The sequence below is a fragment of the Grampus griseus genome (genome assembly GCF_964374135.1).
Source record: "Grampus griseus genome assembly, chromosome: 9".
In the NCBI taxonomy this organism is placed as follows: Eukaryota; Metazoa; Chordata; class Mammalia; order Artiodactyla; family Delphinidae; genus Grampus; species Grampus griseus.
In genome coordinates, this window is record NC_139003.1 from 91,534,815 (window position 1) to 91,550,019 (window position 15,205).

General features: G+C 42.3%; 1 protein-coding gene across 1 annotated transcript in view; it reads right to left on the reverse strand.

Moving 5' to 3' along the window:
- The window catches only part of VPS41 (VPS41 subunit of HOPS complex), a 188,684-nt gene extending 175,989 nt beyond the window's left edge, over positions 1-12,695 (reverse strand). The window contains exon 1 of the mRNA XM_082661461.1: positions 12,661-12,695. Within this exon, the coding sequence (XP_082517587.1) occupies positions 12,661-12,681 (21 nt within the window). The 5' untranslated portion in view covers positions 12,682-12,695. The remainder of the gene's footprint in view (positions 1-12,660) is intronic.
- Between the last annotated feature and the right edge of the window lie 2,510 nt (positions 12,696-15,205).

Genomic DNA, 15,205 nt, shown 5'->3' on the forward strand with positions numbered 1-15,205 from the left:
GAAGAGGCAACCGCCATCTCAAATTATCTATAAGCCAACTTTTATATGGCAAAGCTCTTGTGCTATTAATTACCATGCTATGAATCTGGCTGAGTCAAAATGATTGTCTTGCTTAACAGCTTTTACAACAGAATTCCCCTAGCGTGGTACCGATCAGACGCTGTGCAAACAAGCTGTATAATTTACATCCACTCTTTAAACCATTAACTGGAAGACAAATTCTGCCATTTAACACAGTTTCCCTCTTGCTAAGACGATGAATCTTGCTGCTCTGGAGAAAACAAAGCAAAAAGGGAAAAAAAAAAATGGACTTGATTCCGCTAATCTCTCACCTGTCCACTCAAAGGGAATGTGCTGATGCCACGCATCCGCAAAGAGGTCAGCAAAATGAAGATTTCCTTAACGTGCTTACAGATATCAATAGCAATAAAAGGTTACAACTAATATGCTGACACTGAACGTGAGCATTTCGCAACCAACCACGAGATTAAAGAGAACCAAAAAAATGGGGCAAGGACATTTTAGATACATCAAGACAAAAAAATAAACATTTTAAAGAAAGTTGGATGCATATATTACTCAGTGCAAACTGGACTGCGGGATAAACACAAATCGGGCACTTGAAAATATTTTAATTTCATTCATTGAAAATCAGTAAGAACCTAGCAGGTGGCAGGCTGCCTCCAGAAGAGCCTAGCGGACAATACAGTCCCTGCTCTCAAAGTTCCCCTGTGAAACAGGGATGAACGTTAGGTGTACTTAAGAATTTGATTGCAGTTCTATCATTAACCATGATGAATATCAGAATCTCCTCTGTATCCCAGGGCAGCCTGTTTTGGTTTCATGGTAATCTAAATATTAGAAAGCCCTTATTAATTTGGAGCTACAATCTCTCCACAGTAATTTCTGTTCTTCGCCCTAACATGACACGTGAAACATCCACTTCTTCTACTGCTTGCCAGTTCTCCAGACACTTAATGAAACGTATCAGGCCGACCCTTCTAAATTGTTTCTCCCTCCGCTAACCATCCCCAGTTACTGGTTTTACGGCATCTGCCATCCTGATCCTTCTGGTTTTTTTGTTGTTTTGTTTTGTTTATTGCTTTACAATGGTGTGTTAGTTTCTGCTTTATAACAAACTGAATCAGTTATACATATACATATGTCCCATCTCTTCCCTCTTGCGTCTCCCTCCCTCCCACCCTCCCTATCCCACCCCTCCAGGCAGTGACAAAGCACGGAGCTGATCTCCCTGTGCTATGCGCTGCTTCCCACTAGCTTCTACCTTACGTTTGGTAGTGTATATATGCCCATGCCTCTCTCTCGCTTTGTCACAGCTTACACTTCCCCCTCCCCATATCCTCAAGTCCATTCTCTACTAGGTCTGTGTCTTTATTCCTGTCTTACCCCTAGGTTCTTCATGACATTTTTTTTTCTTAAATTCCATATATATGTGTTAGCCTACGGTATTTGTCTTTCTCTTTCTGACTTACTTCACTCTGTATGACAGACTCTAGGTCTATCCACCTCACTACAAATAGCTCAATTTCGTGTCTTTTTATGGCTGAGTAATATTCCACTGTATATATGTGCCACATCTTCTTTATCCATTCATCCGATGATGGACACTTAGGTTTTTTCCATCTCCGGGCTACTGTAAATAGAGTTGTAATGAACATTTTGGTACATGACTCTTTTTGAATTATGATTTTCTCAGGGTATATATATGCCCAGTAGTGGGATTGCTGGGTCATATGGTAGTTCTATTTGTAGTTTTGTAAGGAACCTCCATACTGTTCTCCATAGTGGCTGTACCAATTAACATTCCCACCAGCAGTGCAAGAGTGTTCCCTTTTCTCCACACCCTCTCCAGCATTTATTGTTTCTAGATTTTTTGATGATGGCCATTCTGACTGGTGTGAGATGATATCTCATTGTAGTTTTGATTTGCATTTCTGTAATGATTAGTGATGTTGAGCATTCTTTCATGTGTTTGTTGGCAGTCTGTATATCTTCTTTGGAGAAAAGTCTATTTAGGTCTTCTGCCCATTTTTGGATTGGGTTGTTTGCTTTTTTGTTATTGAGCTGCATGAGCTGCTTGTAAATTTTGGAGATTAATCCTTTGTCAGTTGCTTCATTTGCAAATACTTTCTCCCATTCTGAGGGTTGTCTTTTGGTCTTGTTTATGGTTTCCTTTGCTGTGCAAAAGCTTTGAAGTTTCATTAGGTCCCATTTGTTTCTTTTTGTTTTTATTTCCATTTCTCTAGGAGGTGGGTCAAAAAGGATCTTGCTGTCATTTATGTCATAGAGTGTTCTGCCTATGTTTTCCTCTAAGAGTTTGATAGTGTCCGGCCTTACATTTAGGTCTTTAATGCATTTTGAGCTTATTTTTGTGTATGGTGTTAGGGAGTGATCTAATCTCACACTTCTACATGTACCTGTCCAGTTTTCCCAGCACCACTTATTGCAGAGGCTGGTCACTATTCTGATGTCTTTACTCAACATCTATAATATGTTGCTCCTGATGCTAAATGTTTTACGTGTAGCATCTTGAAATCTCCTAATGCCCTCGGAGGTAAAATGCAGACGCTTAGAGGTTGAACTTAAATGGCTTCTAACATCCCTGACAGTGCCTGCACATTAAGTTATTAGCATTAGCTAAACAAGTCTTTGACAACTGTGCCAATAAGCCACAGCGAGATTATTTCCCACCTCTAGAACTCTCAAAGAACACTTGACTACTCTTTGCAAAAAACTACATTAAACCCAAGGAAAAATTTTTTCCTAATTTGAGATCCATTCAAATATGCACATGGCGTATAAGGGCAAACGTCTCACTTACATGCGTCACTAAAACAAAAATGGGCCCCCAAGCAGCAATTTCAATCCAAAGACTCAAAATCAAATTACCTTCTGTTCCCACTGGAAAGCATGCAGTGGTGGAATCGGATACCTCAAGGCATGGAAATCTCAGAAATCTGAGTCCTCCAAGAAAACCAGGCTCTCGGAGGAGCCTCCTGTGGCTACTGGTTTTCAAGAGAACCTTTATTCCAGGACACTCTCAGACTTACCCTCAGCGCCAGTCTGAACCTCCCAGACCTAGCTGTGGCCTCAAAAAAATGACCCTTCTTTCCACAGCGCTACCAAAGCCATGCTTGAGTGCCTTCAGGAACTGGCCTGGTCTGTTATTTCTTAGCTTTGTTTATTCATCAAGCCCCCCTCCTTAATGCTCCAGAGACAGAGGCAACAGGGAGACGTGAAGTGAATGTCCCCAGCAAGGGATCCCAGAACCAAGGCTGAACCTCGAGAAAGTCAATGATTTTCAAACATTTTTTTAACTTCACATTCTCTCCTTCAAAGACTCTACCTTCAAATCAGAAAAGTGTAAGTTACAAAATTGTGCTAGTTTCAAAAACAGAACTACCATACGACCCAGCAGTCCCACTACTGGGCATATATCCTGAGAAAACCATAATTCAAAAAGAGTCATGTACCACAATGTTCACTGCAGCTCTATTTACAATAGCCAGGACATGGAAGCAACCTAAGTGTCCACCGACAGATGAATGGATAAAGAAGATGTGGCACATATATACGATGGAATATTACTCAGCCATAAAAAGAAACGAAATTGAGTTATTTGTAGTGAGGTGGATGGACCTAGAGTCTGTCATACAGAGTGAAGTAAGTCAGAAAGAGAAAAACAAATACCATATGTTAACACATATATATGGAATCTTAAAAAAATGGTTCTGAAGCACCTAGGGGCAGGACAGGAATAAAGACGCAGATGTAGAGAATGGACTTGAGGACACGTGGAGGGGTAAGGGTAAGCTGGGACGAAGTGAGAGTGTCATGGACATATATACACTACAAAATGTAAAATAGATAGCTAGTGGGAAGCAGCTGCATAGCACAGGGAGATCAGCTCGGTGCTTTGTGACCACCTAGAGAGGTGGGATAGGGAGGGTGGGAGGGAGACGCAAGAGGGAGGGGATATGGGGATATGTGTATACGTATAGCTGATTCACTTTGTTATACAACAGAAAATAACATACCACTGTAAAGCAATTATACTCCAATAAAGACGTTAAAAAAAAATTTGCTAGTTTCTAAGATAAACAGGCCAGACACAAAAAGACACGTACTGCAGGATTCCACTTAATATGAAACAGAAAGATGAACAGAGGTTAGCTAGTGCGGGGGGCTAGGGGAATGAGAGTTACTGTTTAATGGGTACAGTTCCAGTTTGTGATGATGAAAAGTTCCAGAGATGGATGGTGGTGACGGTTGCACAAACATGAATGTACTTAATGGCACTGAATCACAACACTTAAAAATGGTTCAGATGATAAATATGTTATGTGCGTTTTACTGTAATAAGAAAAAAGTTGTGCTGCTCTGCTTGAAGAAAAATGAAGGGCTGGAAAGTACCCAGTGATACAAATGTACAGCTGGACAAATCCTGGGCAACAGGCTGAAAGCTAAACTCAACAATTGTTCCACTTTATCCTTCTTCTGCAAACCAACCCCTTAAACTTAATCATCTGCCCGAACAGCTTTAACGAACCATCTCGGTGCCTTGACCTGTGACCTCTTGAATCTATTCATCAACCAGCATCAGGATCATCTTCCCAGAACACACAGCAACCTGGTCACCACCCTCCTCAAGGAAACCTCGGGGGTCAGGAGATTTCAGATTCCCCAGCAAGGTCGTCAAAGCCCAGCCCAGTGTGGCACCCAGGGCACTTTTAGCCTCACTCCCCACTCTCTGCACAAACCCACAGCCCTCCAGCCACACCGGGTGACTTCTCACTCAGAGATCCCATGGTCACATCTCTCTGTCATTGGTGGCAGAAGAGCAACTTGCAGTCTGGATGTGGCCAGTAGGTGTTTTGTTTGGCCTGTCTAGTGTTTTTAAGACTTTCCCATACAAATCTGTATTTCTGACTTCCTGAACTCAGACTATACCTGAAATCCGTATTTCCATATAACAGCAGTTGAAGCTGAGCAGCTACGGCCCCAGAGACAGAATGCACCTCAGCACCAACATCCCCAACTTCCCTGCACCAGAAAATCCCCCTCACTTCCACTGCCACCCGGCGCCTTAAGCTTGGGATGCTTGCGCGGAGCCTCCTGAAGTGGTTCCTTCAGCTTAGAAGGCCCTTGGCCCAACTCTGCACTCACCCTAGCGGTCCTCAAACTCCCAGCATGCTCTACAGGGAAGCTCTCAGGGGGTCCCTCTGGGAGGTGGTGGCAGTCAGGCTGAGGTCTTGCTTTAACAATAGAGCTTAGATTTTATGTCTTCAATTTTCATGTTGCCCATCTGAGGCTAAAAAAAAAAACTCACTGGCTGTTTCTAAATCCTAAACTTTCTTCATGGCCCAACTTAGGTCTCACCTCATTCACAGAATTGTCTCCAGTCAGTCCAGGCCACAAGGTCCAGACCCGGCCTCCAATAGCCTCTCTTCCTTCTATACCCATCAGCTTGCACCTAATATTAATTGCCTGGTCCTAGGAGTTAATCCTTTTTAATTCGCTGTGGATGAACCCAAAGGCTTTTGCCTATCTCCAACTACCCTACCCAAAGGAACTGGTCAATACCCGTTTGACGATGATGATGAGAAGAAACAAGCTGCTGTGGAGAGGGTGTGGAGAAAAGGGGACCCTCCTACACGCTGGTGGGAATGTCAATTGGTGCAGTCACTGTGGAGAACAGTACGGAGGTTCCTCAAAAAAACTAAAAATAGAGTTGCACTATGATCAAGCAATCCCACTCCTGGACATATATCCAGAAAAGATGAAAACTATAATCTGAAAAGATACATGCACCCCAATGTTCATAGCAGCACCATTTACAACAGCCAATGTCCATCAACAGATGAATGGATAAAGAACATGTGGTACATATATACAGTGGAATACTACTCAGCCATAAAAAAGAATGAAATGCCATTTGCAGCAACATGGATGGACCTAGAGATTGTCACACTAAGCGAAGTAAGTCAGACAAATATCATATGATATCACTTATATGTAGAATCTTAAAAAATGATACAAATGAACTTACCTAGGAAATAGAAACAGACTCACAGACATAGAAAATAGACTTGCGGTTGACAAGGGAGTAGGGGGTAGGGATTGACTGGGAGTTTGGGGTGTGCAGTTGCAAACTATTATATAGAGAATGGATAAACAAGGTCCTACTGTATAGCACAGGAAACTATATTCAGTATCCTATAATAAACCATAATGGAAAAGAATATGAAAAAGAATATACATATGTATAACTGAATCACTCTGCTGTACAGCAGAAATTAACACAACATTGTAAATCAACTATCCTTCAGTAGAATAAATTTTAAAAAAGAAATTAGCTGCTGATCCAAAGCAGTAACATTGTACCTCCGCTGTATATTCCTTTTCCATTTATGAGCAATACCGAGTGCATTTTCTCCAGGCAAATGCTTGAATTATTAGCTCGTGGCTACAGGACAGTTACAGAAGGGGAACCGAAGGGTGGCAGCACAAACAAGGATAGAGCAATCCAAACACAACGTTAACAACCTGGCAGCAGCCTCAGGAAGGAGCTAGTTGGGCTCTCAGAAGACCCCTCCAATAAGGGCTTTCAACCCACCCCGACCCCTAATCCTACAATCAGGGCCCCGTGACAGCGGCCCGGGAGAAGACTCAGCACAGCCAGCCTCAGAGGCCAGGAGGGGTTAAGAAGATGGTCAACCCAGGAGGAGAAAGAGAAGCCGGGACCTCCCAGGTTGCGAAGTCCTCACAGTTTGGAGGGAATACACACTGTTTGTAGAGGGCAACGAAGAGAATCTGGGGGAGAAATGGGAGGCTGGAGCCTGAGGAAAGCCAGCTACAAACTTTGCAGGATGAAGAAAACGAGCAGAGACCAGGCCCCAGGAAAGCAGACTAGGCTGGAGATGGACGTGAAACACACAACACTTAACTACCACCTTCTTTTCCTTCCCAACAACTGTGTGCCACAGCTGAGCCTGATGGAGGAGTGTTTCTAACGTTTCACAAAGGCACAGCACGGGAAAGAAGAAATATTTTGTGTGAGATGTATTTGATATCCCTGTGCACAGAGCCTCCATTACAGAAAGCTTTTGGGTCCCCAAGGACTAGACTGGTTGAGTAGGAAAGATGAAAGGGTACCCAGGGAGCTGGCAGAAGCCGGGAGACTCAGGTTACCAACCTTTTCAACCAATTAGGCTCAACTACTATACTTATCCTGCAAATGAAGAAAAGCCGTGAGGTCTGCCCCAGCCCCAAATCTGACTTTGCATCAGAACCATCTAAATGCAGTAGGGAGAACTGGCAAATATCTGCTAATCCACTCCATCATTTTTTTTCTTTTCCATTATGGTTTATTACAGGATATTGAATATAGTTCCCTGTGCTATACAGTAGGACCTTGCTGTTTATCCATTCTATATACAATAGTTTGCACCTGCTAATCCCAAACTCCCAATCCAACCCTCCCTCCCCCTCCTCCCCCTTGGCAACCACAAGCCTGTTCTCTGAGTCTGTTTCTGTTTCGTAGACGAGTTCATTTGCATCACATTTTAGATTCCACATATAAGTGATATCATATGGTGTTTGTCTTTCTCTTTCTGACTTCTTAGTATCCACTTCATCTTCAGTAGGTATAAATAAGAGCCCAGAATCACAAGGATTTGGTTAAAAAAAAAAAAACCAAAAACACCAACAAACAAGAAAGGGGAAAAAAACCACTAAGGAGGACAAAGTTTCTAGAAGAAACAAAGGCAACTGTGACTGAGTAGCCATGAATGGGAAGCTGCATGAAACACAGAAGCCCCTGATCTGATGAATGCTCCCTCCCCGAGGTGGTAATGCGGGAGCCCAGGAGGCTACCAGTAATCAGCTAATGACAGCAGCCTCCAGCCAACCAGCCCAGAGGAAGATGGGAGAAGAAACTCACAAGGTAATAAGCACACCCAGCTGAGCTAATTGGTGACTATACTCGTGAGATGATGGTAAAGAGTGGGCGCTCTAAAGATTTCTCTGATCCTGTGCTTTTGCAACTTCTTGTTCGGGGCTGTTTTTCCTTTAGTTATTTATTAGTAAAGTTGCTTTTAAATGACCGATCTTGGCCAAACTATATGAAAAGAGAATTGTGCACACCTAAGCCAAACCCAAGTTTGGGTTATAAATCATTGTCCTATTTACAAACCAACCACTTCAACCTAGCACTTTAACATACTTTATCTCAGTTCATACTCACAAGAGTCCCGGAGAGTAAAATCCCCAAGCTACGGGCAAGAAAACTGCGACACTCAAATATTTGTCAACTTGGTTTTTATTTTATACATGGGGCACAATCACATGAGGGTATAACTACTCATGAATGTACTATCTGATAATCCTTAAATGCTCTACAATACAGATAGAATGTTCCTCACTTCCAAAATGTAGTGGGAAATTCAAAGCAGAAACTCTCCTATCTGGTCAAAGAATAGATGGTCTGAGTGACCAAATATTTTTTTTTTTTTTTTGCGGTACACGGGCCTCTCACTGCTGTGGCCTCTCCCGTTGCGGAGCACAGGCTCCGGACGTGCAGGCTCAGCGGCCATGGCTCATTGGCCCAGCCGCTCCACGGCATGTGGGATCTTCCCTGACCAGGGCATGAACCCGTGTCCCCTGCATCGGCAGGCAGACTCTCAACCACTGCGCCACCAGGGAAGCCCTGACCAAGTATTTTAATGGACCAGGTTCTCTGCTGGTTGGTACGAAAGACGAAAGGGTACCCAGGGAGCTGGCAGAGTAAGCAATGTAGGAAATGTTATCTACAATTCATGTGAATTAATAACTTTCAAAAGTTTCAAGTAAGATAAAACAATTTAACACAAATTCTACTGAACCTAAATTAACAATTTGACGTTTTCAATTCAGAAGGCTATTCTCCCCCTAATAAATCCATTTAAACATTTTATTAAGCACCTAGTACCTGGAAAGCAGTAGCCCTGTGAGAGATACAGACATGAGTAAGCTCTGTGCTGATTCTTGAGGACTCAGCAATCTGCAGGAGAGATAAGACAAATACACGAACAACCAGACTTCAGGCAGAATGCTGTTCAGAAGCAAGGCATGGACAAATAGTGTTGGGCATCTGTGATTTCGAAGGTCAACTATAAGTCATTTTGGAGCTAGGTAAAACAGTTGGTTAGATTTCCCGGCACAATGCAGGGTATTAGTGCTTTCTGTGAGCTATAATATATATGTCACTATTTTTACTAACTACCTTAACCATACTCAGCATAAACAAGGATTTCCCAATGACTTTAAAAAACAAAAAAGTTCATTCATATACAAAAAGTGATTTTTTTTTTCCTTTTTTTTGGTTGCGCCTTGTGGCTTGCAGGATCTTAGCTCCCCGACCAGGGATCGAACTCCTGCCCCCTACACTGGAAGCGAGGAGTCCTAACCACTGGACTGCCAGGGAATTCCCCAAAAAGCGATCTTTAGTTTGGGAGTCTGTGGACTGTGTTATAGTAATTCAGTTCAGATCTCACTCTTTTGGTTCTTCCTAAAATTACGGTGGGTAAAAGGTCCATCACCAAAAATACAATGCTCAGAAAAGTTAAGAGGAGAGGTTGAGTTTTGTCTTGCACATCTTGGAGGACTGTTTCCATTTACAGTACGTGGCACTAAGGAAAAAAAGCTTCCTTTACCCTCACCTGTTTGTCATAGTTAATTTTAACACACATCTTGATTCTTAAAGCATTCAGGAAACGTGAGGAGAATTACGTCAAGATTGTCTAAAAGGTTCAAAGCAGCAGAACAGAACAATTAGCAAATTTATTTAACACCACTTTTGGGCTCTTTTAGCCTTACAAAAACTATGTAATAAAGGCCTCCTATCTTGGTCAGATTTCAATGGTTTCCTATGTGAAATGCAAAATACACAAATCAAGCAGACTGGGCAAAGTCTAACCATTTTTAATCTATAAAGGCCCAATAATACAGGTTCAATTATCTGGCAGCTTTCTTTAAAAAAATAAACAGAACAACAATTTGTGGATGTTAGCTTCTTTCTGCTGTTGTCTTTTTGAGAACATTCTTTCTGAGAATGACACGGATACCACTGGGGGAACAAATGCCCGCTCTAACCGTATACTGGCTGTTAGAGCATCACAGGTGAAATAATGACTTGAAGGAAATGTATTAAGGTGATCAGGGCTAATTCTATTTCACAAAGTAAAAAGTGATTTAGAATAGGTTCTTAAGTATTTTTAAAAAGGCAGAGTATGCCAGTGAAAAATCGTGAGCTTTGGAGACACGACTAGAGATGTTTTAGACACAAGCCTCGGCGAGTTACTTAAGGTGACAGAATTGCAATTTGTTTATCTGTAAAATTCAATCATCTAACATACTGAGAGCCAAGCACTTTTCCAGGTGTCAGGAATACAACGTGAACAAATCCTTGCCATCATGGAGCTTATAGTCTTATGGAGAGAATATACAGAAATATACAGAGTATACAAAAAAAAAAGTTATTTAAGAACACAGTATGTCAGATGGTCACGAGCGTTAAGGAGAAAATTACACAAGAAGGAGGTTTCAAAGAATGGTCATGGAAGGTCTCATGCAAAAAGATAACACTTGGACAGACACAGGAAGGAAGTGACAGAAAGAGCCCTGTTAATATCCGGGGCCAAACAAAGGGAGCGGCATGAGCCAAGGCCCTGAGGCAGGTCCATGCCTAGCTTGTTGAAGGAAGAGTAAGGAAGCCAGGATAGCTGATGCACAGTTGATAGAAGGGGAAGAGAATAGTGGAAAATGAGGTCTGAGGACAAGGACAGAGAGCAATTGGGACAAGGTGCTATTGGGCAACTAGACCATTCTAAGGACTCTGGCTTTTTTTCAGAGCACAATAGGAGACCACCGGAAGGTTTGGAACATAAGAGATGCCTGATCTGACTTATATATCAGAATAAAATTTACCAACAGAATTCTTTTGTGAGGACCAAATGCAATGTGAGAGGGTTCTTTAAACTGGAAAGTCCTGTAAAAATGCAAAGCATTCTTATTATATCATTAACTTTCTAAGTGTCTTTTTACATCAGACAGCTTTGCCAAACTCCTGCACAAAACAGCAGTAAATTCTAAGAACTCTCTCCGTTCCTACTGCACTATATCTAAGAATGTAGGAGCTTGGTTTCTTGCTTTTAAATCAAACCACCAAACAATTTTATTTCAACAAGAAAGATGAACAGTGTGAAAACCAATCTCACGACCATCATCAAACTCAGCTGTGAGTCATGAAATTACATGAGCATTTCCCTTTGAACTGCTTGAAATGGAAAAGGAGGCTCCAGGGGTAGGCAGAAGACTCTTCTGTCCGAATTTAATTTCTACCTCAGCAAATTTCTTATTTATTGGCATATATCAAATGTACACAGGGCAAAGTTTCATTATGTAAGTGAAGTATGTTGGAAATGGTACAAAGTAGATTATTAAACTAAAAAAATTTCTCTTATACTAAACAGCTCATCAAGTCACTGTTTAGAAGCAACTATGGAAACTGACCGCCTTGTTAATTTACAAGGAAAAACTAAATTAAACTAAAAAAATTTACAAAAAAAAAAAGTGCCAAGCTGAAATGACACTGGAAATGGAAATTTAAGGTATTTCCCCAAATTCGGATCTTCGTTTGCTTTTTTTCTTTTTTTTTTTTTGGCTTTTTGATGTAACTTTGTCATTTCAACTAATGTCTGGCTACCACTACTGCCTATATGAAAATAACTCTATTGCCATCACTAACTTTTCCCTAAACTCCACTGTCACATTGCCAGGTGTCGACTGGACATTGCCATCTGATGTCTTACCAGCAACAAATAATCCCACATAACTTTTACTGAGCCCAGCTTTTCCCAAGCACTTTAAATCTGTGTTAAACCCACTCCATCTTAAAACCACCCTTCGAGGGCAGTACTATTATTATCTCTATCTCATAGTTAAAGTTAAATGACTAGCCCAAAGTCACATTTTAAGAATGAGAACCAGCAATGGAGCCTAAGACATTTTTGCTCCCGGACTGATAGATACACTTAACTACTGCCTGATGCAAAACACTGACTTAGATGTGTAACTAAATGAAACTGACCCGAAACAAAACTCATCGGATGCAACAGTGACTCAGCTTTGTACCTAAATGAAATAGTCAATAGATCCGAAACAAAACTCATCCCGTCTACGCTCTCCTAGTCCACCTGCATATCACCTCTTACCGTCCTATTTCGAGAGGAACTTAAATTTCAGCCACCTGACCTCAAAACTCAAATCATGTGTGATGCCTCCCACGGGCAGCCAGACCCTTGGAGAGCCCGGCCTGCCTTCAAGCCAAAATTTCACGGGGCACAGGCCACAAGAGCAGCGCCGAAGGAAGGGTCGCCCCGCAAACGCCGGGGGTGTGTCGGGGCGCTGTCTCTGCGTGACGTCCAGGAGCCGACATCCCACCCGCCTCTCCGCTCCCCGAAACGGACTTTTGCTGTCTCCCCGCCCCACGTGGGCCTGCCTCGTCCCGCAGGAGCCCCGCACCTCCGCACGCTCCACTGCACGCCGCCGATCGCCTCACCCTCGCCTCCCCTTCCCCTGCCTAGCAGTTGCAGCCTTTACCTGCTCCTCCGCTTCCGCCATGACCGAGCAGGGGAGTCACATGACACACCCGGAAATGAGAGAAAACAAGAGCCTGGGGCCCGGCGCCTGCTGGGAAATGTAGTTTTAGCATCGTCTGAGTCGGGAAATGTATTCTAGCTGATGAACCTACTGGGCCTCGTTTGGGCTTCCAACTCCCCAAGCTCAATGGAATTGTGCTTTGGAGAAGCCAAACATAACCATCGTTAATGCTATGATTTATTTTATTGTTGGTCTTATCGTTTCCGTGGTTACCATAGTATTTATTTATACTTAGTGTATATCATGTCCTGGACTTATAGCTTTGCGTGAAATATCTCATTTAAGTCTCCCAGCAAACCTTACTGTTATTCCCGTTTACAGAGGGGAACATCTTGGCTCAGAGGTCACACAGTTAGTCAAGGACAGAACTAGGATTCGAATTCGGCTTTGTCTGATGCCAAAGACTCTGTGATTACCAAATTCAGCTTAGTCTAAAAGTGTTTTTTCCTTTTTTTTTTTTAAGTATATTAAGTAAATATAAAACAGTCTTTGAAATAGAGAACTAGAGACAATTTATCCTCCAAAAAGATGTAGCTCCTACTGTTTGCTACTACTTTAAGTCAGCTTTCTCTTCTGGCACCTGGACATTGAAATTTTAAAAAACCTCTATGTTTAATTATTCGTTTAAATTTTTGTTGAGTATATTCTATGGGTAAATATTCAAGATAGAATACAAATCTGTCCGTAGTAAAGTCTGTCAAACCATTGTATTACTTTCATTCTTCAGAATGAATGATCCCCTCTCCATGTTTCTGGGCATTATGAACTCTCCTTCCTAAACCTCAGAATCTGCAGTATCCTGTTCAAAGATGGGCATTTACTTCTTTCCACTCATTTCCAGTAGATACAAACTATCAGAGGGCATCTCAAATGGCAGCAAGTGGTAGGTGCCCAGTGCCTTATTGACCCCCTGTGCTGCATGGACTCTGACCTAGTAGGAAGTCATGGACTCAACACTGTGCCTCCCAGGTCTCTAGCTGTAACCTGCTCGACCCACCAATTCCTCAACTGCCAGGGTGACATCATCTGAGACACCTGTCTTCTCCCCAGGTTGGAAAGGGCCTTAGCTCCACCCTCTTCCTCCAAGTCTTGTTGGAGTCCCTCTTCTAGTCTGCTGATCACTTAGTCACAGGGAATAAAGATACACCAATGCCAAGGTATCTAGATATACATAGCCAAGTACCCAATACCCTAAGTATCAACCTTTCAATCTGAGTTTCTAAGATCTTCTCTTACAAAACAGGCCGAGAACAAACATTCATTGCTCATGATGGATTCCCAGTCCCACAAGGATCCTTATACCAACCAAAGAGGCTGTGGAAGCCCCCAGTCCAGTCTCCACAGAAAAAAAGAAATAAGCCTAGCTCCTCTACTTTTCTGACTTTGCTCACACACCATAATTTTCCCTTTTCCATTAGGACCTAGACCCACCCATTAACTTCTAGGACCAAACCCTCTCCAAACTGGCAATCTCTTCTGCTTTGATGAAAACACAGGTTCAGGATTAGGAAGGAAGGTAGAGGATTATTTAAAAAAAAAAAAAAAAAAGGAAAATAGAGGAGTATAACCACTGTGTTCCCCCAAGGGTGTTTTTGTTTTATTGTTCAATTTTATTGTGGTGAGAGGTCAGGTAATACCTCCAGAAAAAGTGTGACTAAATACTGGGAGACAGGTGGAAAAATCATCACTGAAATTCAGAACAAAATCTTGTTCTAAAATTTTGTTTTTCTTTAAATTAGGAGTTTGGGATTAACATATACACACTACTATATATAAAATAGATAAGCAACAATAACCTACTGTATAGCACAGGGAAATATACTCCTTGTAATAAACTATAAGGAAAAAGAATCTGAAAAAGCATGAATATATGTATAGGTATAACTGAATCGCTATGCTGTACACCTGAAACTGACACAACATTGTAAATTAACTATACTTCAATTTAAAAAAAAGTAAAACAAAATTGTTTTTCTTTCCCAACAGTATGTGGCCCCTCAAAGTTCTGGGGAGCTGCTAGCTTCTCTCTCTCCTTCTGGGCTGGCAGTCTTCCTCCTGAGCCCTCTTGGCCTCTGAGGCTAGCTGTGCTGAGTCTTCTCCCAGACCACTGTCACCTGGCCCCTTGTTGATGGTAGAATGAGGGGTGGGGATCAGGAGAAAGCCTTTATTGAAAGGGTCTTCTGAGAGTCACAATCAGCTCCTTGCCCAGGGCTGCTGCTCTCTGATTCATTGCTGAACATGATTTCTTTTTGTTTTCTTGGAGGCTGGAGCTCCCTAGGTTTGTATGATGGATGAGTCATCTCCACAAATTCTCCGAGGGACACATTCCTTTCATCTGTCACATAGGTTCTGCTCTGGGGACCCTCCTGATGGAGCACATCCATCCAATGGCAGCCCAAGCAAGCAAAGTTGGAGGCTGGCCATTGACCCTGGGCCTTCCTGGTCTTTCTACTTTTCTGGAATGTAGAATGTTCAGCCTCTCTCT